At 57.9% G+C, this 27626-nt stretch overlaps 1 protein-coding gene across 8 annotated transcripts in view; it reads left to right on the top strand.

Moving 5' to 3' along the window:
• EEFSEC (eukaryotic elongation factor, selenocysteine-tRNA specific) overlaps window positions 1–27626 on the top strand; it is a 279578-nt gene that overhangs the window by 245351 nt on the left and 6601 nt on the right. For 6 of the 8 annotated variants that reach the window (XM_074033178.1, XM_074033177.1, XM_074033176.1 and 3 more), the window contains one exon: window positions 7606–8181. The exons of the other annotated variants lie outside the window; for them this stretch is intronic. In XM_074033178.1, the coding sequence (XP_073889279.1) occupies window positions 7606–7796 (191 nt within the window). In that variant the 3' untranslated portion in view covers window positions 7797–8181. Of the gene's footprint in view, window positions 1–7605; window positions 8182–27626 lie in introns of those variants that run through there. 8 annotated transcript variants of the gene reach the window in all.

Genomic DNA, 27626 nt, shown 5'->3' with positions numbered 1-27626 from the left:
CCAGGCTCTCTGTACCAGCTGCCCCGTGGCTCCTGCTGAGGGGGGTGGCCTTGCTAGGCAGCCCCTCCTATTCCTAGGATCCAGTATCTAGTCCAGACCCGAGCCTGGCTGAATCCAAGGCCCTCTGTGGCTGTCCAGCCTGGCCATCCCATATATCAGCCCCACCTGCCATTTAGGCTCCCAGCTGTCAGTTATCACCAGGATGCTGACCCCAAAGAAAGCCCCTGCCCCTGACTCTGGCTCTCTTCCAACTCTCTCCAAAGCTGCTTGTTTATAGCAGTGGGTAGTGCTGAAGTGACTGGAGCGGCCCCAACCCCACAGGGCCACAAAGGGGGCCAGTGACCCCAAGCTGCTTGCAAGGGTTCCGTTCCCACTAGGGCATGCAAGCCACCCACCAGCGTGGAGACCCCTCTTCCAGTCTGGCCCCCAACATGAAAGCAACGCCAGCAATTGGAGGCAATTTGCCGGCCTTTGATGGCCATGTCAGGGCGGCACCGTGGCCAGGGCTTGGGAAACAGTTGTGCTTCCCGCATTCTTCTCTGATTACCCCAGCCCGAGCCAGGACCCAGCAGCCTGCAGCCCATTGTGCCTTTGTGTGGAGCTGGCGCTTGGTGAGAAAGGGCCAGCCTGGCCCTGGGAGAGTGTCCCCACGGGAAGCCATGAGGAGCAGTGTTGCCCCCAGGGTCATGGCCGCCTGCCCCCACTGCATCCTGGGGTTTGGGTTCGTCAGGGGGTGGAGCAGGGCCCTAGGCTCCGAGAATCCTGAGGTTTGGGAAAAAGGAGGCCCTATTGAATTACAGACATACGTGTAGCACACACACACCCTAGCCCGCCCTGCCAGGTAGAGAGCCACCCTCCAGCACATGGGAGAGGGGGCCAGGCCAGCCTGGCACCTGAGCCTGGATTTCTTTCTCCCTTGGGTCACTTGAGTGCAGACAGGTGTTTTCTGGTCCTGCAGGCAGGGGTCCTGCCCTGCTGGGACATTTTTCTTCCTTCCACTGTCCTGCACCCCTGCTGTGAGTGCTTGTGAGGATGAATCCATACTCATTCCCTTTGTTTTCATCAAACCTTCCTGAGCCCCGTGTGCTAGGCCCTGCACGCAATCCTGGAGAGGTGCCCCCCTCCCAGGCCGCTGGGGGAGGCAGGCACATAAGGCAATGACAGCCACAGTGGTGCTGGGCCGGGCACCCAGGAGGATCTCACTCAGCCGGGCAGCTGAGGGGTGCTTTCCGAAGGGGCAGCAGCAGACTGTGAGCATGGCAGGCAGAGGGAACCGCAAGTTCCAAGGCCCTGCTTGGCTTCTCATAGCTGAAGCGTGGTACATGATGGGGTCAGAGAGGGAGGAGGGGTGAGGCTGAGAGAGAGGCCAAAAAGAGAATGACGCTTCTGTTGGTGGAGCCAGGTCTAGATGTCTGACCCGGGCCCCAGAGCAATCCTTGGGACAGCCAGGTGGGATGAGGAAGGAGGCAGCGAGGCAGAGCTGGAGGAGGGTGGACTCCTGCGCCCACACCTCCCAGTCATTGCTCTTGATGCAAGCAGCAGAGCAGCAGCGTGGGGACCTTGAACTTCCAGCAGCCATGGAGGAGTCATGAGCATCACCACCCCTACCGTACCTCTTGTCCCTATCCTTCTTGGGCAGAGCCCAGAGCGTGGCAGAGACGACACCATGGGCCTAGAGATATCAGCGAGCTTCCTGGCCCTCTCTCCCCTCCCTGGCCCCTGTGTGCCATGGATTGAGCAGGTTCCAGCCAGATTGCACTGGTAGACACCGTGCCTTCTCTGGGCTCCCAGCTGGATGCCGGACGCCACAGTGAGGGGGGGCCTGTGATAGACGTCCCCCTATGAGGAACCCAGGGTCACAGTAGAAGCCTTGGGAAATACATAAAAGAAGAAAGAAGGAACAGTGCTTGCAACCCACTCCCGACCCCTGACAGCCAAATGGGCAGTCTTCCGGTCTCTTTCCCTTCATCCCAGGACTGCAGCAGAACTCTTCCAAAAATTTTGATTGCTGCATTTTTTTTGAATCAACATTATAACAGAAGTCTTTCTTTGTGTAACTTTAAACTCTTCTCAGGTATCACTTTTAGTCCCACAGAACATTTTGCTGCGGCTAATAGATGCTGGATGGGTCTGGACTGGCCTCCCTTGGTCTTAGAGGCCCTTTGTAGTTCTCAAAAACGTGCCGCTCCCTTAGTGGGTAAGCACACAGGCTTGGGAATCAGATAGCCTAGTGTTCCTGCTCTGCCTGTAAATAGCCGTGTGACCTTGGGCAAGCTACTAACTCTTCTGTGCCTGTTTCCTCAACACGGTGTTACAAGGATTAAGTACCTCCATGCTGTGGTGACATCTTTGTGTCGACATCTTCTGCCGTATCTCAAACCACTTGTTTGGATTGAATTCCTAGAAGTGCCTTTCTTAATTCACACTGTGACCATCTGGGGACCTTGTCCCTCCCAGGTTGTCACCAGCCAGTGCTTAAACAGCTGCCCTTCAGGTTCTTGGAAAACCAGAGCAGTTTGCCCCTCAGCCCCAGCAGGGTCTCCTCCAACACTTATTCGGAGAGTGTTCTCTGAGTATCCGCCACTCACCAGCAATCACTGCTGGTGTTAGGGTTACAACAGTGAATAGACAAAACTCCCTGTCAGGGTGGAGCTTGTCACTTCAGCAGAGGCAGACAACAAACACCAAAACAAGGACATTATAGAGGATGTTAGAAGGTGATAAAAGCTATAGGAAAAATAGTGGGGTAAAAGGGGGTCAGGGCAGCATGAGGGGGTTGTGGTTTTAAACAAGGTGGTCACAAAGGCCTCACCAAGAGGTGACAGTTGTACAGTGACTCGAAGAAAGTAAACTTGCAGCTGCCGGAGCTCCCAAGTCTCCAGGCGGAGGGATTGGCAAAGACAGGGGCCCTGAGGCAGAGACGGGCCAGGTGTGCAGGAGGGCAGCGAGGAGGCTGACACAGGGGCAGGGCCGTGAGCCAGGGGCAAGCAGAGACCAGAGGTCCAGAGCAGCCCCCAGTGCAGGGAGGAAGATGGGGGCAGGGCTGCACCTCCCTGACAGCGTAGGTCCTAGCAGAGCTGGTGGCAAAGCAGGCCCTGTCCTGCCTGCCTTGGAGACACCAGGGCCTGCAGGAGGTAGACACCAGGCAGATGGGCAGTCAGCACTCAGCACATGGTCTTGTCACCACGTTCCCACACACTCTGACCCCAAGTCAGTGCACAGGGCGGGGGGCCTGGCACACAGGGCACCGTGTGGACATGGTGAGCTGTGGTCACCCTGGAGCCAGGCCCTCATACTGCACCACGCATGGCACATGCCTTCATCTGCCCTCAGTGCCTCTCGCATACCCACCCCCAGGAATTGTCACTCAAATTCCCTTTGCCTGTGGATCTGTGCCAGCAATATCTATGACTGGTTCCTGTCATCTGGCCTTGGGTCCAGCATTCCTCCTCCTCCTCCTCTTCCCTTGGAACACGCTGAAGCAGCCCTGTCCCCACACAGTGACCATGGTGCTGTTTCCTTGGCCACCCTTCTGCTGTCTGGAGATCTAACTGCCTTGTTCATTGGCTGTGCCTTCTTAGATGAGTGAACTGCATGGGAGCCGGGCCCTGGTCTGCGTGTTCACCGCCATTTGTCTCCCTGTCCTGGCATGTTCCCTGAATATTTTTAAGTGAAAAGACACAGAGGCAGGTTGGGAGAAGCACAGGGCGGGACCCCCAGAGTCTGGCTGGGTGGGCAGCAGCTCTCACCATGTGACATCCTGGGGTGCTCTTCACCTCCCTCTGTTTGCCACATGGCTAAGAATAAAAAAAATAAATAAAATGTTAAAAAGGCCACTGGGAAAACAAAGCAGCTCCTGGTGACATTTGCCACAAATCCATGCAGCTCCATGTCCGGGTCTCCCTTTGGTCAGGCTTTCCAGGTGTGGCTTCCCGGCCAGTCCATAATAGAGCAGAGGTAAACGAGCCTGACCATCTCAGAAGAGCAAATAAATGGCCACATCTTCACCAGTGCCAGATAGACTTTCCGGCTCTGCCTGCGCCAGGCAGTGCAAGGTCGGCATTGTGTGTAACGAGAGCCATCACGGGCGAGATGGACTGCCGATTGGGCCACGCCTGTCTCCCCAGCCCAGCACCGACGCCGGGGAGCCCCACGCCTCCTCAGCCTCCAGACCTCCTGGCACCAGAGGGAGACAGGCTGCCGATGCCATTTGTCGGGGTCTGCTGCCAGCTACCTGCTCTGTTTGCAGAAGGAAGGCCAGGCTCTGATTCAGGGATTCAGATACCTACAGGCCTGGTGCTCACTTGAGGGGGCTGGCCAGGGTCCTCCCCATGCCCACACCCTGTGCCCCATCCCAAGCTGGGGCAGACCACCTACATACGGAACCTGCAGAGCAGACACCACTCAGGCTCCACGTAAGGTGTGCTGCTCACAGGGGGCACTTCCTTAATACAGGTCCCCACGGCCACAGTATCACATGTCCCTCAAGCAGGCGTGCAATGGCCAGCCTGGCTCCTGGAGCCCCGTTCATATCAGCTGCATGTCCCCAGTCTTCCCAGAGGACTCAGGCTTTAGATGGCCAGTAATCTCACTTCCGCCTGCCAGAGGGAGACCTGACCCTTTGTGCAGTGGGGCAGGCTGTCCCTGACTGACTCTACAGATGGCCTTTTTATCCAGCACCCTTGACACTTTTTTTTTTTTAGACTGAGTCCCACTCTGTTGACCAGGCTGGAGTGCAGTGGCGCGATCTCGGCTCACTGCAAGCTCCACCTCCCTGGTTCATGCCATTTTACTACCTCAGCCTCCTGAGTAACTGAGACTACAGGCACCTGCCACCACGCCCGGCTAATTTTTTATATTTTTAATGGAGACAGGGTTTCACCATGTTAGTCAGGATGGTCTCGATCTCCTGACCTCATGATCTGCCCGCCTCGGCCTCCCAAAGTGCTGGGATTACAGGTGTGAGCCCTTGTCACCTTTTTAAACATCTAGAGCTGTAGGGCCAGTACATGACACTCTCACAGCCTTGAGAACCATTGTCAGAAGCCCACTGAAAGCTGGATCCCCCACCCATCGCTCTGAGTGGAGAGCAGAAGCTGGCTTTGCCATTGGGTAAGGGCTGGAGCTCAAATCCTGGCTCTTCTGAGCTCACTGTGGGGCTTCCAATAAGTCACTGCCGTCTTAGACCTTCATTTTCTTATCCATATAAAAAAGTGGGTGGCCAACATCTTCAGGAAACTGAGCCAGAAATAACCCGCACAGCCCCACTAGCCAGCTCTCCCAGTCTGAGATGACAGGCCAGGGCCTTCTGGACTGAAGCTTGATGCGTGAGCCTCGTGGCTGCCTTGTCTTCTCAGGAAGGAAGCTAGTACTGGGCAGGACTGGGAAAGAGAGGAAAAATTCTTCAGTTGCCAGTAGGTACAGTGGCACAAGTGCCCACGGCACGTAGGAAGCTGAGCCCTCTGCCCAGCTTCCCCCCAGCTCTGGACCTCTAGGCCCCCAGCCTGTACAGGCCCTTTGTGCACATGGGGAGGGGATCCTGGTGGGACACCTCCTTGGCAGGCAGGGTATGGGCTGCCTTCACCCCCACCTGCCCTCAGTGCCTTCATACCCAGCTGCCCCTAGTAGCAGTCTCAGGAGCCGCCACCCACTGGGGCTCCCTGTCCCATGCCATTCTCACAGTGCCCCATGAGCTTGCTCCCACCCGAACCCCCCAGTGGGGCCATGAGGCTCACAGAGCGAGTGCTCACACTGGGGTGCTCTGCTAGGGGCGGAACTGCTCCAAGCCCTGGGCCGCCCACTCCTGCAGATGCCGAGGAGCATGCTGAGTGGCCTCACCGTGGCCAGTGGCCCGCGTGAAGGCTGCAGCATGCTGCCACCAGGAGATTCCTCATGAATACAAGCCCCACAGCACAGAAAGACAGATGCTGATGATCTCACTTATACATGGTATCTCGAAACCCAAACTTATAGAAGCAGAGGGTAGAAGGGTGGTTGCAGGGGTCTGGGGGTGGAGGCTGGGGCGGGAATGGAGAGATCTTGGTCAAAGGGTTCACAGTTTCAGTTAGACCAGAGAAGTCGATTCAGGAGATCCGCTGTGCAGAATGGTGACTGTAATTAATAACAATGTATAATATTCAATGAAATTTCTAAGAGAATAGATTTTAAATGTTCTCATCACCAAAATAAGTATGTGAGGTGATGGATATGTTAATTAGTTTGATTTAATCATTCTAAAATGTATGCATATATTAAAACATCATGTTAGACTGGGCAACATGGCAAAACCCCATCTCCACAAAAAAATGCAAAAACTCAGCTAGGCGTGGTGGCACGAGCCTGTGGTCCCAGCTACTCAGGAGGCTGAGGTGGGAGGCAGAGGTTGCAGTGAGCCAGGATCACACCACTGCACTCCAGCCTAGGCAACAGAGTGAGACCCTGTCACACACACACACTATATATATATTTTATATATATATATATATATAAAACACTAAATATACACAGTTTGTCATTTGTCAATTTAAAAATAAAAAGACAAGCCCCAGAGAAAGGGCAGTTGCAGCAGCATGTTTAAGGATGAGTGGGACTTCCATTGCCTAGGATGGGAAGGGTGTTCCAGGCAGAGGGAACAGCATGTGAGAGGCTTGCATGTGCGATGAGGAGCCCAGGAATGGACCGTGATCAGCAGGGCTGCAGAGCATGGCGAAGATGGAGGAGTTGGAGTGAGCGCGAGTCGGGGCATCAGCAGGAGACAGATTTCCGCTCAGACGTTCAGCTGGAGGGAGGTCTTTAGGGAGGCATGAGCTGGTTAAAGCAGCTCATAGAGGTGGCTGGAAAGCGGTGGGGGCTGCACCAACCCAAGCCTGGGGGTGGGGCAGCATCTACCCCTGGCAGAGGATCCTGGGATGAGCCACTGACTCTGTGAGCCCCATGGCCTCACTGGGGTGTCCTGACGGGAGGAAGTTCTCAGGGCTGTGGCAAACTGAGCCGAGGGGACACTGTGAGAATGGCATGGGGCAGGGAGCCCCAGTGGGTGGTGGCTCCTGCGACTGCTACTGGGGCAGCTGGGTATGCAGCCTGCATATCCCACTGAGGGCAGGTGGGAGTGAAGGCAGCCAGAGATACACACCCTGACTACCCTCTCTTCCCACACTCTGGCCTGCTGGGGCTCCCACTGCTAAACCTGGTCATGCTGTCTGCAGGGGTCAGCCTCTCAGGCACACAAGAGGGTGGAGAATAATGTGTCTCCAGGGACAATCAGGGAGCACCCCACCCAGGGAGCCTCAGATGCCTAGTTTCCAGATGTGGACTTGGCATGAGTACACTGGAAAGCAATGGACCACTCAGCACAGGGCAGCAGTCCCTCCAGGGCCTGAGCACAGGGGCAGTGAGCCGAGGCCCCAAGAGGCACAGTGCCCTGCTGTACACCTATCCGATGGGCGCCAAAGGGACCAAAATGTCAGAATGGACCACAGGCCTCAGGGCTGCTTGGCTGCGGAGGGAGGCAAAAGAGGGGTGAGTCTAGGCGGCAGGTGGGCAGGCAAAGAGCCCACAGGTGCTTGGGGTATGACAGAGTGTCAGGCTGTCTTCTGTGCCTTGCAGGTGGCCTCAGCCCTGAGTCCAAGAAGATCCTGACACCCGCCCTCAAGAAGCGGGCCCGGGCCGGCCGCGGGGAGGCTACCAGGCAGGAGGAGAGCGCTGAGCGGAGCGAGCCCTTACAGCATGTAGCACTCAGCCTGACTTTCAAGCGTTACGTCTTCGACACCCACAAGCGCATGGTCCAGTCTCCCTGAGTGTCCAGTGACCTCCCCCAGGGCCTCCTTGCCCGGCCCAGTCCAGAGTGCTGTGCCAAATCCCAACCAGTCATGCTTCAACCTCTCCCAGTCTCTCCCTGCAGTCCTGCAGCAGCAGCCCCCACCCCCAGGATTGGTGCTCAGCCCTGGTGAGGAGCTGAGGGGGATGTGTTGCTGGGGCCAGGAGGGTCTGTCCTCCAGCCCCTGCACACTCCCACCCAGGACAGCCACCAGCCCAACTAGGAAAGGGCCTTGGGCAGAGGGCTGGTAGCCAGTGTCTTCCACTGCCCCATTTGTTGGCCACCTGCAGGCCTGTCTCACCCCTCCCCCAGGTGGGCAGACACTTGACGGCTACAAATAAATGTCCCATGGCCCCAGCCCACTCTACTGGTGTCTCTCTCTTTGACTTCACTAGGGCCCCCGCCCTCCCCAACTGTGTTCCAAGGGGAATCTCAGAGGAATCCCAAGAGTTCCTGCCCAGGTAGGGGCCAGGGGAGGGACCCAAACTCAGAGTCCGTAGGCTATGGGAGTCTGCAGTGTCTGCGCTTCTCAACCCCACTGGGTAGCTCCTGGGACACTCTGGGCCTTGAGGGAGAATGGGGATTCTCTGGGCAGCTGGGTCCAGGGAGGGCACCCACAGGGGAGTTGGAGAATAGCAGGGTGCCTGGCCAGGGCATCGGGCAGAGCAGGTGGAGGCTTGCTCTTCCACCCCAACACCAGGAGTCCCTAAGCCCCTGCCCTCAAGTTTGAGAACCACACACTTCCCAGAAAGTGGAGGGTAGCATGGTGAGGGTGCCCTGTGCAGCGCCATCTGCCGTCCCCTGCACCCACAGACCACCCTTCCCTGTAGCCCCGGGCTGTGGGATACTCAGGAAAGGGTGAGATGGTGGAGTCAACTGAGGGGAAATCAAAGCTTTTAGAGACATTTGTAGCATGAACAGATGTTCAAACGTTCCTTTATTTGGTCTCCAGACAGACGCAGAGGCCTTCCTTTTATCCCAGTAATCGGTGCATTATGCTTTAATTTGCAAATGGCATTAAAAATATTAACAGGGGCAGGTTTCGATCAAATGACTTGGGGCTGTTAAGCCCCAGAGCTGTGTGTGTGTGTGTGTGTGTGTGTGTGTGTGTGTGTGTGTGTGTCTGTGTGTGTGTGTGTGTCCCGTGTGCATGTGGTGGCTGGGGAGAAAGCAGTTAATTAAATACACCAGCAGCAGAGCAAAGCCCCCGTGCTGCAAGGATGCCAGCGATGGCGAATGGCCCAGCCACCCTTGGTCAACCTTGGCCCAGACCCAGGCAGCAGGGCTAGAGCAGCAGTCAAGGGCAACAGCTGAGAGCCATGGGGAAGTGGGGTTCCCAGTTCAGTCCCCTGAGGGGACTGGCCCTGTAGGAAAGTGAGACAGAGTGTGGCCCCAGTGAGCGTGGCCTCCACTGCTGCAGGCTGCGGGTGCCAGGGCGGCTTGTCTGCATCGTGAATCAGGACAGCCCTCTGCCTAGGAGCCGGCTCCCCCTCAACTGCTGCTGCCTGAGCAGACACCTCCTGGGACTGCAGTGGCCCCTCTCCCTGGGGCCTCACCCCACTGTGTGCTGTGCCCCACGGCCTCCTCACCCTACCCGGCCCTACAGACTGTTTCACCAGAAAGGCAGTACCACTTCGCTGAAGCCACTCTGCCCAGGAAACTGGCAGCGGCCTTGAGCCCACACCAGGCTCCCTGCTAGCCGGCTGGTCCCTCAGGAGAGCAGCCCAAAAATGGAGCAGATCTCTGGGAGGGCTTCAGTCAGCACCGAGCTGGGCTCGCAGCCACCAGCCTGTCAGTCCCCGGGGGCAGGAGAGGCCCCTCTGAGCACCTGCCAGTGTTGTCCAGGCTGGTCACCTCCCAGCAGATCTGGGAGCTGCTGGTGAGGGCCAGCACTGGGTCCGAACCCAGCTCTGAGGACTCACCTCTGAGGCAAGGAAACCTCCCTCCTCCTCAGTGTGGGGCTGAACTGGGGGCCAGGCCACACCATCCCTGACCCCTCCCTCCCCAGCTCCCTCAGGGTCCCTGCACATTGGGACAGAAAGCTCTGAGCTCGGCCCCAGGTCCTGGCCTGCATGGGCAGAGTGACCTTGGGTGTGTCACTGCCTCTCTCTAATGAGGGGTCATGTGACCCAGTGGAGCCCCCACTGTGCCAGGCATGGGGGGCACTTAGTCCATGGGAGCTGGCTCTGGGGCCAGATCAGATGTGGAGGAAAGCTGGGCACACAGGGCGAACATGGCTGCTGCCGCCAGGGCACAGATTCGGGCCTCTCCCTGCCTGCGGTGTGAGCTTGGACAAGTTCCCTAACCTCATGCCTCAGTGTCCCCATGTATAAAATGGAAGAAGAAAAGCAGCCATGCCAGAGGGCTAGGAGACTTGTCAGGCACATTGCTGACCCCGCATTACCTGCGGCCCTAGGGTGGGCCCCACACATCTCCCACTGAGAGGCAAAAGGCCCAGAACCCCTCAGGAAGTGATACCATCCCCAAATCAGCCGTTTTTCCAGGAACTCTGTGCGGGTGTCCACCTCCACCCCACCTGTCCCCTCCCCACTGGTCTGAAGACCATGCTCCTCAAAGCCCCAGGAAGGAGGGGGCTCAGGTGGAGGAATTGGGGCACAGAAGGGAGGAGGGGCAGCCCAGGGCGACTCCCAGGAGCCTCTGAGCCCCCTGAGTGTGTAATGAGGCGGATCTGCTCTGTGTGGCCTGAAAACGCCCAGCCGACTGCCCCAGGAGAGGCCTCTATCAGGCCCGGCATCGGTGGAAACCCGAGCGTCCATTAGTGGGGTCGGGCCAGGGCGCGCAGCCTTTGAAGGTGCAGCCTAGCTGGGACGGTGGGCAGGAGCCAGAGCCAGCACCCGGTTCTGGCTGAGGCCAAGGTGTGGGCATGCACGTCCCCTTCCCTGGCTCCCCTGCCCCGCAGGGTGCCTTGGGCAACCCCAGGTCACCGTGTTTTATGAAGGAGAGGGTTCCAGTAGGCCAAACTCACTGCAGCCACTGACACAGGTAAACTCAGTGAATCTACTCATCTACCCACAGCGGTGGTGTGGCAGCAGCATGCCGGTTTCACAGGGGTGCAGGCAGGGCAGGGCTTGGCTGCCTGCAGCTGCCCCAGTGCTTCAGGCGTGTCCTTGGAAAAGAGGTGCCCTCTGTGGGCTGATGGGTGGGGTGGGGCATGGGACAGCAGTGCCCCAGGTCTCCTCACCTGCCTGCCCACATGGAGTGAGGTCATGGACCGGCATCCTGCCATGGGCTGGGGCAGGAGGGGCAGCAGTGATTGGCAGGCCCCCGACCAGCAGGGCTAATGCACAAGTGAGGAGATAAGGCTTATCTGGAAATGTCCCTGGAATCGAGACTCTGATGGAAACAGGCTTCTGGGTTAATATATTTTTGATAGATAATGTCTCGTAAACGGGAAGCCCTGGGGGCCTGGGGCAGGAGAAGGGGCAGCTTCTGCGTTCCCAGGCCTCCTGCCCTGGCCATGCATGTGCATGTGCGCACACGGGCATCGGTGCACCAGGCATCTCTGAGCCTGTGCTGACGTCCGGGTGTGCGTCTGTGCATATGGATCCACAATGTCTCGGACATGTCTGCATGTGCTCCGTGTGTGTTTTGGGTGTTGGTGTTTGTCAGTGTGTGTCTCTTTGGGTGTGGGAGTGGGGTGAAGGAGGATCGAGTCCAGTATGCACAGGGTGGTGGCATGTGTGTATCCAGTGCCAGTTTGCCCCATGGGCAAAGGGCATGCAGGTTGATGGGGCCTCTTCTCCAGGACTGGGTAGGATTCGAGGGAGGCTGATCACTCCATTCTACAGGAAGCATGCCAGGGCCAGACCCCTGTCTAGGGAACACAGGAGACTGTCGGTCCGAGCTCACTCTGGGGTTGGTCCCAGCCCTGGCCTCCTCTGCCAAGCAGCCTCCATGTGGGGGTTAGCATTTCCAGATTCCCTTCCAGAGACCAAGGCCAGTCCCCTGACAGCCTCCCAGCTCCTAGTTCAGCCTTGTCTGTCCTCTGAGGCTGAGACTGGGGAGGCCTCCTGCCAAGGGGCTGCATGGGCAAGGTCTTGAAGGGAGAGTAGGAGTTTGCCAGAGCAAGGAAGGGTGGCACTCACCAGAGGGAACAGCAGAGTGAGGGCTGTGTTGAGGGAGCGCTCACTGGGGCCCATGTGCCTGCTTGCTGAGGAGGGATGAGGTCATGGCTCCGGACCCCGGCCCCTGCTGCACCTCCAGGAGCCTCCACACAAGCAGCCCAGATTAAAAAGTAATTAGCATTTGGCTGATAACGGGTTTGAGCCATTAATTAGCCTGCTCAGCCGGCACCAGGCTGGGCTGCTGGGAGTTGGGGCAGAGGCAGAGGGAGTGCTGGGAGTAGGGCGGAGGCAGAGGGAGTGCTGGGAGTTGGGGCGGAGGCAGCAGGGAGTGCTGGGAGTGGGGCTCAAAAAGCTCTACGGGGGCTCCACTCCCCTTGCTGAGCGCTGGTGATGGTGAGGGAGGTGTTGGGGGCGCTATGAACAATGTGGCTAGACCTCGGGCAGCCAGGGAGGCCTAGAAGGCTGTCTGCTGGGTGTGGGGAGGCCTTGGAGCCCTGAAAGGGCATAGGCAGGGGGTGGGGCGTGGTGTCCAGTTGGGATTTCAAGAGACCCCTCTGGCCTCCTGAGGGAGCCAATAGCAGGGCCTGGAGATCAGGGCTCCCCCACCCCCAACACAAACGGGGCAGAGGCCATGTGGGTTGGAGAGGACCTGGGACCAGTGGTTGGTGATTGGATGTGGCAGCCGAGGGGCGGGGACAGTCCGAGCTGAGGCCTGGGAGGAAGAGGACGTTTGGGAAGTCTCGGGATTGAAAACAGGGAGGTGAAACTTGAGAGGAGAGGTACATTTGGGAAGAGGCCCCAAGCTGAGTGCTTGAATATTTACAAGGCCTCCTGTGTACAGGCCCTGCCACTGTGCTGGGGGCAGCAGTTGGGGAAATGGAGACCCCGCCCACATCCCAGCCCATTGCTCCCTGGGGCAGGGCCAGTGCAGAGACCTCAGAGGGCGGTGGGAGGGACAGCCTGGCCTAGATCCTTACCTCCCGCCTCACAGTGTGGCCTGCAGCCCCCTCTGCAAAGGAGGCTGTCGGGCCGGCTCTGCCTCCCTGGCCCACCCAGGCCAGCAAGTTGAAGGTCACATGGCCACACCCCTGGAGCCCTGACTGAGGTGTTGCTCAGTCCCCACGTGCTCCCCCCACATTATGACTGGCCCTCATGAGGGAGACAGTGCAGCAGAGAGAAACAGCCACATCCCACAGCCACAGCGGGCCTCTAGGTCAAGGCCCAGCTGGGAGCCCAGGCTGACCCGGACCTGGGGCACGGTGCCAGGCGCAGCCAGGCCTCACCCCTCAAGGTCACTCTATAGACTCAGCCCCAAGCCTCCAGCATCCCACATAGCCACCACCTGGCAGGCCCTAGCATCCGTTTCCCCTGCAAGGCTTGCACAGCCCAACATCACCTGTGGGAGGAGACCCCGTTAGCAGGGCCAGTTCTGTGGAGCCACCTGAAGAGGCACAGAGGCAACAGAGCTGTGGCCAGCACAGTGTGTCCCAGCAGAGGGGCCGCTGAGGGGCCACTGGCCCAAGGCAGAGTCTCCAGTAAGCCGCTTGGCCCTCCAGCTCCGACACGCCTGTGTCTTCACTGCCATCTCCCATCACTTCCCCTGCCTCTCTCTGGTCCTTTATGGACAACCCTGCCTCCTGCCAAGGTCTAGTTCACCTCTTTCCTGTCCACACCCTGAGGCTTGGGGCCCCAGCCCTTGAGTGATGTCTATCAAGGACCCCTGGGCAACCTGCCAAGGTAGAGGCAGGCTGGAGGGTAGGGTCTGTGAGGTGTGGTTACCTGCAGACAGACCCCGGGGGTCTCTTTAGCTTTCTCCTCCCACACACTCACTCCCAAGCCTCCACCCTGGGCCTGCCCCCATGGCAGCCACTCTCTGCTGGGCCCTCCCTGCTCCCAGCTCTTCAACTCCTTCTATGGGGACCTGAGGACCCAGGGACCCAAAGGACCTCGGACTGGGAGTAGAGAAAGGCAGATGCGGGGCGGAGCCAGGCTCCTCAGAGCCCCAGGGAGAGGCCCTGGAAATTTCCCACACTCTGGAGCTGGGGCTCAGACCAGGCTACAGAGGCCAAGTTCCTGACCCTTCCCTATCCTGTCCCAGTCAATTACCAACCAAGATTCTCCCAAGCCAGTTACCCACACCATCCCCAGACTGTCATCAGCACCACCACCATCACTAACTTCACCATCACTCCATCATTTAACGTCACTACTAACATCAATGCCATCATCACCTCATAGCGTAACTAACCTCACCACCATCATCATCAGCATCACCAGCTACCTTCTCACATTGGTTTGGGGAAGACCTGTCCGGAGGCCGACAAGGAGGAGCGTGACACAGTTGGCCAGGAGGGAGATGTCATGCCCAGGCTCAGGCAAGAGGGAATGGGGTGTGAGTGGGGCCATGGCTGGAGTCAGTAAAGAGGAGGAGAAGGAGGCAGATTTGAAGATGATCCCAGAGTTACATCAGCTGGCCTTGGCACTGACTGGGCAAGCGAGGGGAGGCCAGACTTAGAGGATGTAGAGTCCCTGGCCAGCCTTTGCCCAGAGTTGCTGGGCACAAGAGATGGGAACCCTGCAAAGGAGGGGGTGGGCAAGACGCCTTGGCAAGCTTTGCTGCAAAATTCCTGAGTCCAAAACTCGGATACCCTTGGGGAATTTGGCTTGGAAAGCCTCTTCCTGGACAGCTGTGTCTTGGGTCTGGGTGGACACAAAGATAGGTCATTGGCACACAGGTACAGCAAGGATGTGGGATCCTGAGGCCACAGGGAGGGATAGAGCTAGAGAAGAGATGGGCCCAGGGAGCACTCTACGGTGCCAGGGCACAAGGGGACACGCAGGGCAGGGGAAGGGGAAGGTGGGCATTGCTTGAGATGCCCATGAGCCATGGGTGCCAGGCCCAGGGAAGAGGGCAGTGGGGTGGAGCTTCCTACGGAAGTGAGCAGGGCACTTCTGGGTGGCTGGTGGCCGTGGGTGGGCACCAGGCAGGACTGTTGTGCGATGGGTGTGGTGTGAGATGAAGCAACCTGCTTCCTAATCAGATGCAGAGCGGACGATAGGGTGGAAGATAGCCAACAGTCAGCAGCACCTCACTGCCCCAGTGCTCACCGTGGAGGGATCCACCCCCACACTGGCCAGGCCTCCCCAGGTCTCCCTGCCACCTTGCCCCGCTCTGTCTCCAAGCCTTGGTTGGCGATGCTGCTCTCCCCGCCAGGGTCCACACTCCACTCAAGCCCGCATCTCCCTTGACCTCAGGGCTCTCGCACAGATGTCTCCCAATGGGCAGAGTGGGAGGAAGAGAAGCAGGTTCTGGTCCCTGTGCTGCCCGAAGGACAGTGCTGCTCCAAGGAAGGTCTCCTGGCCGGCCTCTGATGGATGGGTGGGAAGGAGAGGAGTGGCTTTAGGACCCCTGCTTCCTGGAGTTCCTCACAGAGGGGAAACTGAGGCAGGGGAGGGGTTGGTCCTCTGCCCAGCCCCCCAGCACCTTTGGGGGGAAGTGGCTGTTGCCAGCTAATGCTTGTGGAAAGGACCAGCTCAAGCCCGCCAGGTCCCGGCACAGAGCAGGACTTGGGGACCAGGGTCTGGGTGCCTGTGTGGACACATTGACCGGGCTGGGACCCACCCCTGCCTCCCACCATGGACAGCTGGGTGGGCTGCCGATAAGGAGAGACGGTTGCAGAGTCACCAGGCCCCAATGATAAGACAGACAAGCATCTCCCGGTGGCCGGAAGGTAGGGGAGGGGCCCACCGGGGGAGCACCCACATCTTGGGTGGGAACACGGAGGCTGCTGGTTCTGGGCAGGGCCCACCCTGCCCCCAGGGGCACAACAGCCCTCCCCAAGGCATCTGGGCAGCTGCCAACACAGTGCAGCAGGGCCCTGGCCTGGCCCACCCTGCAGGGCCTCCCAACAGCGGCCTTGCCTAGCTCCAATCCCACCTCAGCCCTGCCCAGCTCCACATGCAGGCTCCTCAGGGTTCCCTCGCACACCAGGCCCTGTCCCCCTCCACCTCTGTGCAGCTGTGCCCCTGCCTGGAGCACCCCCATGCCATGCCCATCTCCCGCCCCTTCTTCCAGGCGCAACAGCTTTTCCCTGAAAGAATGAACTGCCAGCGAGGAGAGAGGGTTCTGGGAAGTTGGGGCTGTGACAGAGTTGGAGTGGGGTGGCAGGTGACACACAGGGCAGGTGGGCGTGTCCCTGTGGAAGGGGCCCAGCATGTCATGGGGTTCTTTTGCTGGAGACATTGGGGCTCTCTCTTCTTGCTGGGGTTGCAGAGCTGGAGAGCATGAACTTGAAGCCACTGCAGCCATCTTGTCCCCACGAAGGGAATGAGGTTCACAGCACAAAGGGGTGATGGCCATGCCGAGAAAGGCCAATGGAGAAATGAAGAGATGGGTTCCTGCTAGTCCCATCTGAGCCCTGGATCCAGCTATGCCTGGAGCCCACCCCCGTGTCATGGAGGCCACACATTCCCTTGGTTGCAGAAGCCTGGTGCCTCGGGGTCCTGCTTTGTGACTCAGAGAGTAATCCTGGTGGGTGCGGTCAGCCGTGCCTCTCACCGACCCAGCAGGGTTCCTGCCCAGCAGCAGGTCTTGTTGCTTCACCTTCAAAGCCTGTCCCGAATCAGTCAGCCCCCACCCCACAGCCTCCAGCCCAGCCAGACCCAGTCACCTCCCGCTTGGACCATCACAATTGCCTCACCCTGGTCTTCTGCTCTGCCGGCTGCAGCCAGAGAATCCTGTTGAAACGTGTCAGGGCCCCTCTTCTCTGTTGTAAACCTTCTCGCCCGCACCTTCCCCAGGGCAATTGCCAGAGTCCTCACCATGACCCCCAGGCCCTGCACGACCTCCCTGACCTCCTCTCCCATCTCCCCGCTCTGCCCCGGTCTCCAGCCTCGGGAGAGGGAGCCCCTGCTCCTGGATGCCCCAGGCACTCCCTCCTGCCTCAGGGCCTCTGCATGAAGCTCCAGCTGCCCCCAGCTTGCTCCCCACGCATTCTGCATTGAGCAGCTCCATTGCCCCCAGCCCCTCAGTAAAAATCCACATTCTCACCCTCCTCTGTTTCATCCTTCTTTCTAGCTGGGCTCTCCCACTCTCAGCATTCGCCCATTGACCTCATTTACCGTCAGTGTTCCCACAGGAAGGGGGCTCTAGGGACAGGGGTTTCTGTCCTTTTGCTCACTGCTGTGTCCCAGTGCCAGGTAGAGCACCCAGCACATGCCTGGCACTCCACACACAGGAGCACTCAGGGGCCAGTGGGGATTAAGTGAGTTGGTCCATGCAGGGTCCCCATGAATGGAGCTGATCTCATTATTGCTGTCACTGTTTCTGGCCACACTGTCACGGTGACCTTCATCAACAGCGACAGGGCAAGTGTACTCCAGTTCACACGTGCTGAGGTGCCAGGCTGCACCCCAGCTCCTGTGCTTGGTGCTCCCTGCTGACCTAACAAAGGCAGCAGCCCCATCTCAGCCCCCAGCCAGGCCCCAGGGGCCTTCCCAACCTTCCCCAGTCTTGCCAGCCCATCCTGTGGCCCCAGGGGCCTTCCCATCTGATTGGGTCACTTCTCTGCACCCCAAAGGGTGAAATCCAAACCCTCAGCTCGGCATTCCAGGACTCTAGGATGTGGCCGGAACCTCCCAACCCCACCATGTGCCCACCACTAGGGTCCCTAGACCAGACTGAGCCTGCACCTCCCTCTGCCTACACTGTGCCCTCATCCAGTCCTGCTCCCTCAGCACCCCATCCTCACCTGTCTGCACCCTCTCACGACCCAGCTCGTGGCCCCTCGGGAAGTGCAGTTTTCACCTCCTGCTCCAAATCTACAGCCCAGACACAGTGTCTGTGCCAAGGCTCACATCTGCCTTTCCAGCCCGGCTGTTTCCCCAGGACTCCACGCACCCACCTGTGCCTCCTCTGTGCTCCCAACAGCAGGCGGCTCTGCCTGACTCCTCTCCTGCCCCACCACCCCATGCCCACGCCAGCAAGGCCCAGGCCTTCTTCCAACACATCCCAATCTGATCTTCCCCCATTCTGCTGCACCACCCCAGGCCAGGCCACTCCCTGGGAACACACCCTAGCATCCCCCCAGCGCCCCACAGACTGTCCGCACACAGCTACAGAGAGCCTGTCAGTGATGGCCATTCCCTGCCCCGACTCTGCCCACCACCCCCCAACTTTGCCCGGTATCCCTGACTGTGCTGAGCACCCCTGATACTGCCCAGCACCCCTGTGGCCAGCCCTCGTCCTGACTCTGCACCCCAGAGTAGCTATGCCTATGCACCTCTGACTAGCACTGCTACCATGATTTGGAATGAGGCACGTACAGGGACTGAGTTGGGGTTGGTCACCCCTCAACTTATCAGTTGCTATTCCTCACCCTGTCTCTAGACCTCTGCCTCTGCCCCTGCTCTCTGGGCCCCTCTGTGCCATCCCCTCAAGACCAGGGGACATCACATGTCCCTCCCGACTCCATCCCAGTCAGTAATGCTCTTCATCCCCATACAAATTAAAGCAACTAGGAAGTGCCATTTTGCATTGGTCAAACTGGTAAAAATTTTTACAGATTGATAATATCAAGTGTTGGAGAAGAGCAAGAGCAGTGGGAATTTGATGCTTTTAGGAATGGACATCGCACAACATTCTGGAGAGCCAGCTACCACGTCTATTAAATTAAAAATGCACGGGCCCCATGGGCACAAGCACTCACTCACATGTGTGCACAGAGAAGAGGAGCAGGGCTGCTGGTGGCAGTCCTGCCTGAAACGGGAAAAAAATGACATGTTCATCAGTAGTGGTGTGGACAGCAAAACAGTGCTGTGTGGCCATAGAGTGAAATACTCAACAAGAGGTAAAGGAATGAAGTCTGAGTGTCCTGTGGATAAATCCTGAAAACAGGTGAAAAAAGTTGCAAAAGGATACATGCAGAATGATGCTGTTTACATTGACAGCCAAAACTTCACAAAGTGATACTGTGTGCTCTGTGAATGCAGGCATGGATATTTAACCACATGGAGAAGGGCATGCAAGGATGTGCTTCAAACTGACCACCAGGAGCTGCCAGCATGGGGAGTTAGGAAGGGCAGTGGTGGGCAAAGGGCACTCCAGCCTTATGTTTTCATTTTGTTCAGAGACTGTATCTGTGCATTATTCACAAACTAGAGGTGAGCGAGGGAAAGGTTCTGTGCAGTCCAGAGGTGTGCAGGAATAAGAGCCACACCGGCGCCTGCTTGCTCACAGCCACCCAGCCCTTGTTTCCTGGAGACCAGGTCTCTAGTCAGTTAATGAAAGACTAGCCCTGTGTGGTGAGGCCCCGGTCTCTGTGGCTGCCCTCGATCCCACCCTCAAAAGCCGTAGCTCTGGGGCCAGAGACACAAGGAAGCCTGGGGTTCAGACACCCCCATGGGGTTTGTCATGCCTAAGAGTTCATTCCTGAGCCCTGTACTAGCTGCGGGGGGAGCAGGGACAGCCAAGACCCAGAGACAGTGAGAGAAAGGGAGAGAAACAGATACACAAAGAAAGGCCAGGAGAGCCAGAGACAGTGAGAGGGGCAGAGACATGGAGACGGGAAGAAAGAGTGAAAGGGACAGACACAAAGAGAGACAGAGAGAAAAAGAAGTAGAGGGGGAGAAACAGAGAAAACAGACACAGACAGTCAGAGAGGCCCTGGGCAGAGCAGGAGTGGGAGGCTGTCGCACAGGCGCGTGGCTCCGCCTGCTTGGATTGGTCAGAAATGACTGCAATTAAAGCCCATAATTGATTCCCTTGGATGACGAGGATCATTTCAATGCAGAGAATTAAGGTTTTCTTCCAAGATGGAAATAAAGATTAATTTGCAATTTCCTTCCTCACTGCACATGTGAGAATGGTCCCTGCTGGGAAGAAAGCTCAGCCCTGGCAGGTGGGCTGGGGGTGGGGGGGCCTCAGGACCTGAGGCCACAGCCTCCCAGGAGAGGGCACGGCCCAGGACCACCTGCCTCCTTGGCTGGCACAGAGGTGTGGGCGCCCTGCTCAGACACGGGCCTCCAAGCCCAGGGTCCCTGCAGTTGGATGGGACTGTGAGAGACGGGGCCCATCAGGCCTCCACCACCTTTGACAAGCCCTCCGCATCCTTCTTTCCTCGCAGGCCTCATCAGCTCCTTTTCCTAGGAAGGACTCCCCGGTTCCCGAAGCAGTCTGACATGCAGAGCCCCAGTGGAAGATGACAGGACAGTACCGGAGGGGAGAAGTGGGGACCCCAACACTTCCCTTCCCTCCCTCCAGGGCCCCCTACTCCTGCCGCCCTGGCTGGGCTCCCTGAGCTGGGAAGTACACACTGGAGTCTAGCAGGGTGCTCCTCTCCAGCCCAGGCCCCGCCGTGCCCCCTCCTCTGGGGGTGCCTCAGGCTCGGAAACATATGCAGGTTTCGGAATCAGCGGCCCTGGCACCTGCCCAGGACCTGCCATCCGGACCCACCACCTCTCAGGACAAGCAGGCTCTCAGGCCTCACAGAGGTCTGCCCAGCCTGGGAGCATCGGAGGGCCGGCCAGGGCCAGGCGGGACCGTGAGCCTACCCTCTCCTGGGCCCCAGGAGCCAGCGTGGCGGCTTTGTCCTGTGGCATTTCTAGCGCCCACCTTGTCCCCGGGCCCTTGTCCCCAGCAAAGTGTGCCAAAGGCCCCTCGCCAGCCACCCTTCCAGGCCCACACTCTGCTGAGGCCCTGGCAGGGCAGGGTTACCAGTCTGGGCTCAGAGGCCTGGAGCCTGCACAACCTTTGAGCAAGGTGAACCTGTCCACAGCAGCAGAGGCTCTGCCTCTCCAGCTGGGGTGACCCTGCACTCGCCCTGGGGTCCCAGTGTGAACATGGGGGTCAGGAGGAAGCGGCACCTCCCGCCTGCAGTCTCCTCGGATCTTGCCTGTGCAACCTCAGAGTGGGGCCTTCAGGGTCCCAAGAACAGGGATTTGGGCTCTGGGCTGTGCACAGTCTCTGAGACCCGCCTCTGGGCCTGTCCCTCACCTGTGGCCTTCCCCAAGTCAGCTGCCGGCGCCACAGCCCCACAGTTGTGAGTGCCTGGAGCTGCCCATTCAGCCTCTTTGCCGACTTTTCCCGAGGGTGACCTCTGGACGACCTCCTGGTGCACACCGGGAGGAGGAAGAGCAGGTTTATGAGCTGGCGGGGCACATTCCTCAGGTCAGCCTGGTGGCCTGGGCCTATCTCACCATTGCCACAGGACTGAGGGGCCCCCCGAGCCTCGGCCCACCTCTGACCTGGCTGACCTGTGGGCACCAGGAGGCCAGGACCAGGGGACCACATTGGGGTCTCAGCCCTGGTTACCCTGGAGCTGGGCTGGGCCCAGTGGCTGCCGTGTGTCTCCAGTACAGCCTCCGCTTATTCCTCCAGGGACAGGGAGCTCCCTCCACACTACCCCCGCCGACTGATAACTCCATTTCAGATGGCGCAAGAATTCTCTCATAGATGGTTTGTGGAAAAAAACAGCAGCTCTGGGGCATTCATGAAGACCAAGTTGCCCAGCACGGTGCCGGGCGCTCAGCCAGAGCCATCTCTGAACCCTCTGGGGGGTCCCAGTTCAGCCTGCAGACCTACAGAACTGCCTGTCCCTATGGCCCTGGGGCAACTGCAGAGCCTGGGCCAGTGCTCCGAGGCTGGCGTCTCAGCCCCAACCCTGGATCCCTAGAACTCTAGCAGAGCCAACAGGGCAGGACTGTCATCCCTGGAAAGCTGGGTGCAGGCCTTGGGTAGCCTGGCATGGGGTGGCTCCTGCATACATTCAGGAGTGAATGGAGCCTCGGTTTCTCTGAGGCTCCCCAGGGTCAGGGGGATGGAGGGCAACGCTTCTGTCCAGAAAGGCTCGAGGGCAGCTGGAAATGCCGGTCCTGGCCTGGGGGATGGTCTCCCAGATGGGCCCTTGTACAGGGGGTTGGGGTCCCAAGAGGAAGGCAGGGAAGTGTGCAGGACCATGCCTCAGACACAGGGGTCAAACCTTGAGAACCTCGTTCTCACTCCTCGGGCCCTGAGGCCCCCTGGCTGCTCTCGGCGGCTGGCCCTGGCCCATTGGTTTATTGATCCCTTTGACCCATCATTGAACCAAAGTTTCCTGAACCCTTGCTTGGGCCAGATCCAGGCCAGGGCCCAGAGGAAGCTTGAAACATCCTGTCCCCTGACAAGGGGGCGCCCGGGAGGGTGGAAGAGTTGCTACTCCGACCAGAGGCCCAGATGTCCCTGCCCACCCCAGGGAGAGCTGTCCCGGCTGGCCCCAGACAGTCACCAGAGCCTTCCTTCAGGACCCCCTTCTGTGCCCGCCTGACCTGCTGGGGGCACTGGGTAATGAGGAGGTCATGCTGCCCCCACCTGCAGGCTACCAGTCCCCCAGAGGTCATGTGACCCAGAGGACTGTTCCCAGGGCCACACCAACCATGGCAGCTTTGCTTTTAGTAGCCCAAACAGATCTGGGATCCAGTGAGACCTGCAGCAAGGGTCTCACCCTGTCTGTGCCTCAGCAAAATGAAATTAATATTAGGACCTCCTTCTCATGGAGTAGCGGTCAGAGGGAATCCAGCACACAGCAGGTGCTCATTAAATGCTTCACGGCAGTCACTTGGGAAAACAGCTTGGATGTTTCTTCAAAAGTTTACTATAGAATTACTGCCAAAAAGTGGAAGCAACCTGTTTATCAACTGATGGATGGATACGCAAAATATCTATCTACCCAAGCAATGGAATAGTATTTGGCAACAATCTAATAAAAATTAAAAAGGAATGAAGGCCAGGTGCAGTGGCTCACGTCTGAAATCCTAGCACTATGGGAGGCAGAGGTGAAAGGATCGCCTAAGGCCAGGAGCTAGAGGCCCCAGTGAGCTATGATTGCACCACTGCACTCCAGCCTGGGTGACACAGCAAGACCCTGTCTCAATAAATAAATAATAAGAGGAATGAAGTACTGCTATGCACTGCAGCATGGATGGACCATGAAGGCACTGTGCTAAGTGAAAGAAACCAATCGTGAAAGGCCACATAGTGTGTGAGTCCATTTATGTGAAATGTCCAGAAGAGGCAAACCTATAGATGCACAAAGTAGATTCACCAGGGCCTGGGGGAGCAGGAAGTGGGGAGTGACTGCCAGTGGAGGCAGTTTCTTTTCAGGAGACAGAGTGTTCTAAACTTAGATTGTAGTGATGGTTGTACAACTCTGTAAACATACAGAAGTTTGGAATTGTACACTTTAAGTGGGGGAGCTTTATAGCATGTAAGCTCAATAAAGTTGTTTTTAAAAATTGGTCAATGCTCCATAGCCATTCTCTCTGCCCTGCAGCCAATGCCTGGGGGCAACCTTTGCAGCAGGTGGTTCCGCACCAGAGCCTTGGTGGGTAGGGAACAGAGGCCCTTTGCCTGGGGGGTGTTGGGGAGAGTGTGACCTGGAGCCCCAGGAGACACAGAAGTGACATCCAGAAACACCACACATACACACACACACGCACACAAAATGCATGCACTTGCACACACGCACACTTCCTGGGGGATGAAATGCAGCCTTTCCCAAAGACACCTGGCCCCAAGAGTCACCTCTGGCAGGCTGCAGGAAGCACCCACCAGCCTCCTGGCTTCTGCTGCTGGCTGCTCCCTACGCCAGCAGGCTGGGTGCCGAGACCCCAAGCCTCAGTCTGCTCTTCTCAATGGGCAGAAAGTAACCTGCTTCCCAGGGCTGCAGAGGAGGCCAGTGGGGTTCTATGGTGGAATTCACTTTATTGTTGTTTTTAAATTATTGTATTACTTATCTGACTTGGGGTTGTTTTGGGGTTTTGTTTTGTTTTAGGCAGTCTCACTCTGTCACCCAGGTTGGAGTGCAGTGGCGTGATCATGGTTCACTGCAGCCTCGAACTCCTGGGCTCTCATGATCTTCCTGCCTCAGCCTCCTGAGTAACTAAGACTACACAGGCATGCACCACCATAGTAGCTTTTTTTTTTTTCTTTGTTGGTAGAGACATGGTCTCACTATGTTCCCCAGGCTGCTTGTGAACTCCTGTCCTCAAGTGATCTTCCTGCCTTGGCGTCTCAAAGTGCTGAGATTACAGGCATGAGCCACGGCACCCAGCCATTTATCATTTTTATTAAGGAAATAGTTCAAACATATGAAAAGTGCATGGGGTATAATACAGTGCACCCCATGTGTCCACACCCACCACAACAAACTACTGACGCACACAACAAAATGAATGGAAGTAAAAACTCCAGGCCCGTGTCTCCCGCCTCACCCCAATCTCCTCCCCGACTCCTCTCATCTTCTGTGGGCCACTTTTGGAGCTCGTTCAGTCTAAGGTGGAGACTGTGGCAGAAGTGGCCCTGCTCAGGGAGGCAGTGGCGGGGTGGTCGGGGCCTCTTATCAAGCAGGTAGGACTGGTCAACTCCATGATTCAGAGAGTCTGCAACTCTGTGACTGGTTTTTAAATTTGTTGTTTGTCACATACAACAAAAATCACCCCTTTAAATATTTAGCTCTGCGCGTTTTGAAAAACACAGTCAGTTGTGTAACCCCTACCTGAGTCAAAGAGAGAACAGGTGCACCCCCACACTTCATGCCCCTGTATAAGCACCCCTCGCACACCCAACCCCAGCATTCACTCATCTCTTTTCCATCACTGTTGTTTTACACTTTCTAGAATGTCACATGAGTGGGATCACACTGTGTGTGGCCTTTCCAGCAAGGCTTCCTTGCCTTGGGATTCATGCTTGTGGCTGCACCTCCCAGCAGCTCCTCAGGTCACTGTGCAGGGCCCCGAGGTGTGGCTGTGGGCGGGCGGACAGATTCACCCGCAGGATACTCGGGCTGCTTCCAGTTTGGGTGACTGTGACTAAAGCTGCTCCCAACACTCTTTGTGTGGTTTTGCGTGAGCATTGGTGCTTCTCTCCCGTAAGGAAACACCTCACCGTGGAAGGTCTGTGTTGTGTGGCGTGTGTTTTACTGCCACGCAGTTTCCCACCCCAGCTGCGGTCTGCCTTCCCACCTGATGGGGCGTTTTACCTTTCACTCAACACATTCCCATTGGGCACCCACCCAGGCCAGGCGCGGTGCTCCCAGCGACAGAAATGGCCAGGATAAGCGACCTCCTGGGCCCACCTGTCCTGTGGGCAGCAGGGAAGAAACCAGGTAGCCTGGGGACACGAGGGACCATCCTGCTGTTGGCAAGGGCTCCAAGGGCATGAATTAGGGCAATGCTAACAGGGTGACTGGGGTGGGCCTTGCTGAGGTGGGTTTGAACCGAGATTAAGGCAGAGGGGCCATCCCATCCAAGATCCCGGTGAAAGGTTTCCAGGCGGGGGCCCAGCAGGTGCCAAGGCCCTGAAGTAGGCAAATCGGGTTATTATGCTGTGACTCAGAGACTTTTTGGATGACTACTGAGTTCCAGGGACCTGCTAGAAACCTTAGAGTCATCCTCTGTTCAATCCTCACAGCAGTCCTACGCAGGAGGGGTACTGTCGCCCCCAGCTTACAGCAGAGCCACTCAGGTTCAGAGAGGTTGTCACCTGTCTCGCTGCACAGGTCACGCGGGGCAGAGCCAGCACTTGAACCCAGTGGGACTCATGGAAGTGCGCTGAATACCTAGATTCCCACCTCAGCTCCCCAATCCCTGCCTACAGTCCTGCTGTGTAGCCCTGGGCAGGTCACAGGTCCTCTCTGAGCTTCTGCTTTCCCACCTGTAAAATCGGGCTGGCGCTGCTGGCCTTGCAGCCCGCCGTAAGCATCCTGTGGGATAAGGTGTGGAAATGTCTTGGAACGGTGGGGTCTGGTACGGTGGGATGGGCACGCACCCATTCCGCCCCCTAGGGCCGCAGCCAGCCAGGCCCCCTCCCCGGCCCGTCGCGGGGCTGCGCTGCCTCCAGGCGCCGACAGAGGGCAGGAGCGGAGCGCGCCCAGCGACCCGAGAGCGCACCGCAGGGCCGACAGGGGCGGCCCCGGCGGGGCGCAGCGCGGGCGGGAGCCCGAATGTGATTTCAGGACGGCGGCAAACACCTGTCGGACTGTCTGGGACGCACGACCTAGGGACACGGACCTAGTGCACGGTGTCGGGGAGGGGGTTAGCGAGGGGTCCTGGGCCCACCCGCCTCCAGGCTACCCCACTCCTACCCTGCCCGTCCCTGCCGCCCTGCGCGGCGCCCTGGGGGTCTCTCCAGGAGAGCGCTGGCCCTGGGTTTGCGGAGAGTTGGCCTGGGGGGGCAGGGCCTGAGGCTCAGAGGCCGTCACGTCCCCACGTGGCTCTGAGCACCCGTAATGTGGCCGTCCAAGATGAGATGTACCCAGGGCCCAGTACACGGTGGCTTCCAAACGCCTCGTGTGACAAAGACTAAACAATCACACTTACCACTTTTTGTATTGAGCTGAAATCGTAATATTTTGGATATACTGGGTTAAATAAAATACGAAAATTAATTTCACTTTTTAAAATTGTGGCTAAGATATAAAATTAAGTAGATGGCTCTCACCTGCGACTTGCATTCTGTCTCGGCAGGACAGTGCCTAAGTTGATTGTCTGTGTTATCCCATGTAATCCTGTCCAACTCTCCCAATGAGGCGTTTACTGTTATTACCCATCCCATTCTACAGATGGGGAAACTGAGGCGCTGAGCAGTGACGTGACTTGCCCAGGGTGGATTATGGGCACACACCCAGCAGTGCCCACCCCATGCCCACGTGTGCCACACACAAATATTCATAACACAGGCAAGTGCCCAAATTGTCAGTGCCAGAGTCCACGTGTAAGATGGAGACACCCTGAACACAAACACGCTGCCAGCCTCCCAGCTCATGCACAAGCATCACCTGTGCACACCCAGTCTTGTGATGGCGCCAGGAGCACACACATCCACACTGCTGTTCCCAGACCCCCTGCTCACACCCATGCACACACACCTACAGGTGTGCTGGTTTTCGAGGCAGGCAGTGTGGCCAGCCTCCCCCATGGCCCACACAGCCATCCAGAAGACTGTATGGGGCCCTGCTGCTGACTAGCTGGTGGGCTCAGGACCCGCCAGACAGTCCCCTACTCACCCAGGGCTTGGAGAGAGGGACCTGGCTGAGACTTCATCTGTGTCTGGGGGAGCCAGACCCAAGGGGTGTGGGCCTACCCGGAGCTCCTGCCCTCCCTGCGCCTGCCTGCCACCCCGATGCTGAGGGCCCTTCCTCCTGGCTGCAGCCATTTGCATAAAGCTCCCAAGCCCGAGGATCACATTACATGGAGGCCTGATGATAATCTTTGTTGAAATAATATTTAACACATGCTGCACTTTTAATTAACTATCTGAATAATCTCAAATTAATACCAGAGCTTTAAAAATAAGTTTTCATTTTTGCGTTTGGTAACATAATAGCAGCCCGGCTGGCCCGTTTCCCCCTCCTTTGATTTAATTAAAAGCCCTTTTGTGTGTCTCTTGTCACTTCAGAAATGGACAAAAGCCCCCATGTGGGCCAGCCAGAGCTCCCATTCGGGTCCAGGTCTGAGGCCAGGGTCGGGGGGTACTTAGGGGCCCTGAGGGCAGGTCCTCCACTGAAGCCCCCAGCCTGGCTCTGGCAGTGCCACTGAGGGAGGCCACACATCACACACACTTTTGCCCAGGGACACTGGGACACGGTCACAGAGACCAGCAGGCTGCCTCCCATGCATTCTGACACACGCTAGAGGCAGGTAGCAACCTCCATCCCTCATCCATAACACACACCAGCCAGGCTCTGCGAACA

Source organism: Macaca fascicularis, chromosome 2, assembly GCF_037993035.2.
Source record: "Macaca fascicularis isolate 582-1 chromosome 2, T2T-MFA8v1.1".
Lineage (NCBI taxonomy): Eukaryota > Metazoa > Chordata > Mammalia > Primates > Cercopithecidae > Macaca > Macaca fascicularis.
This window is presented reverse-complemented; position numbering and strand designations above follow the sequence as displayed.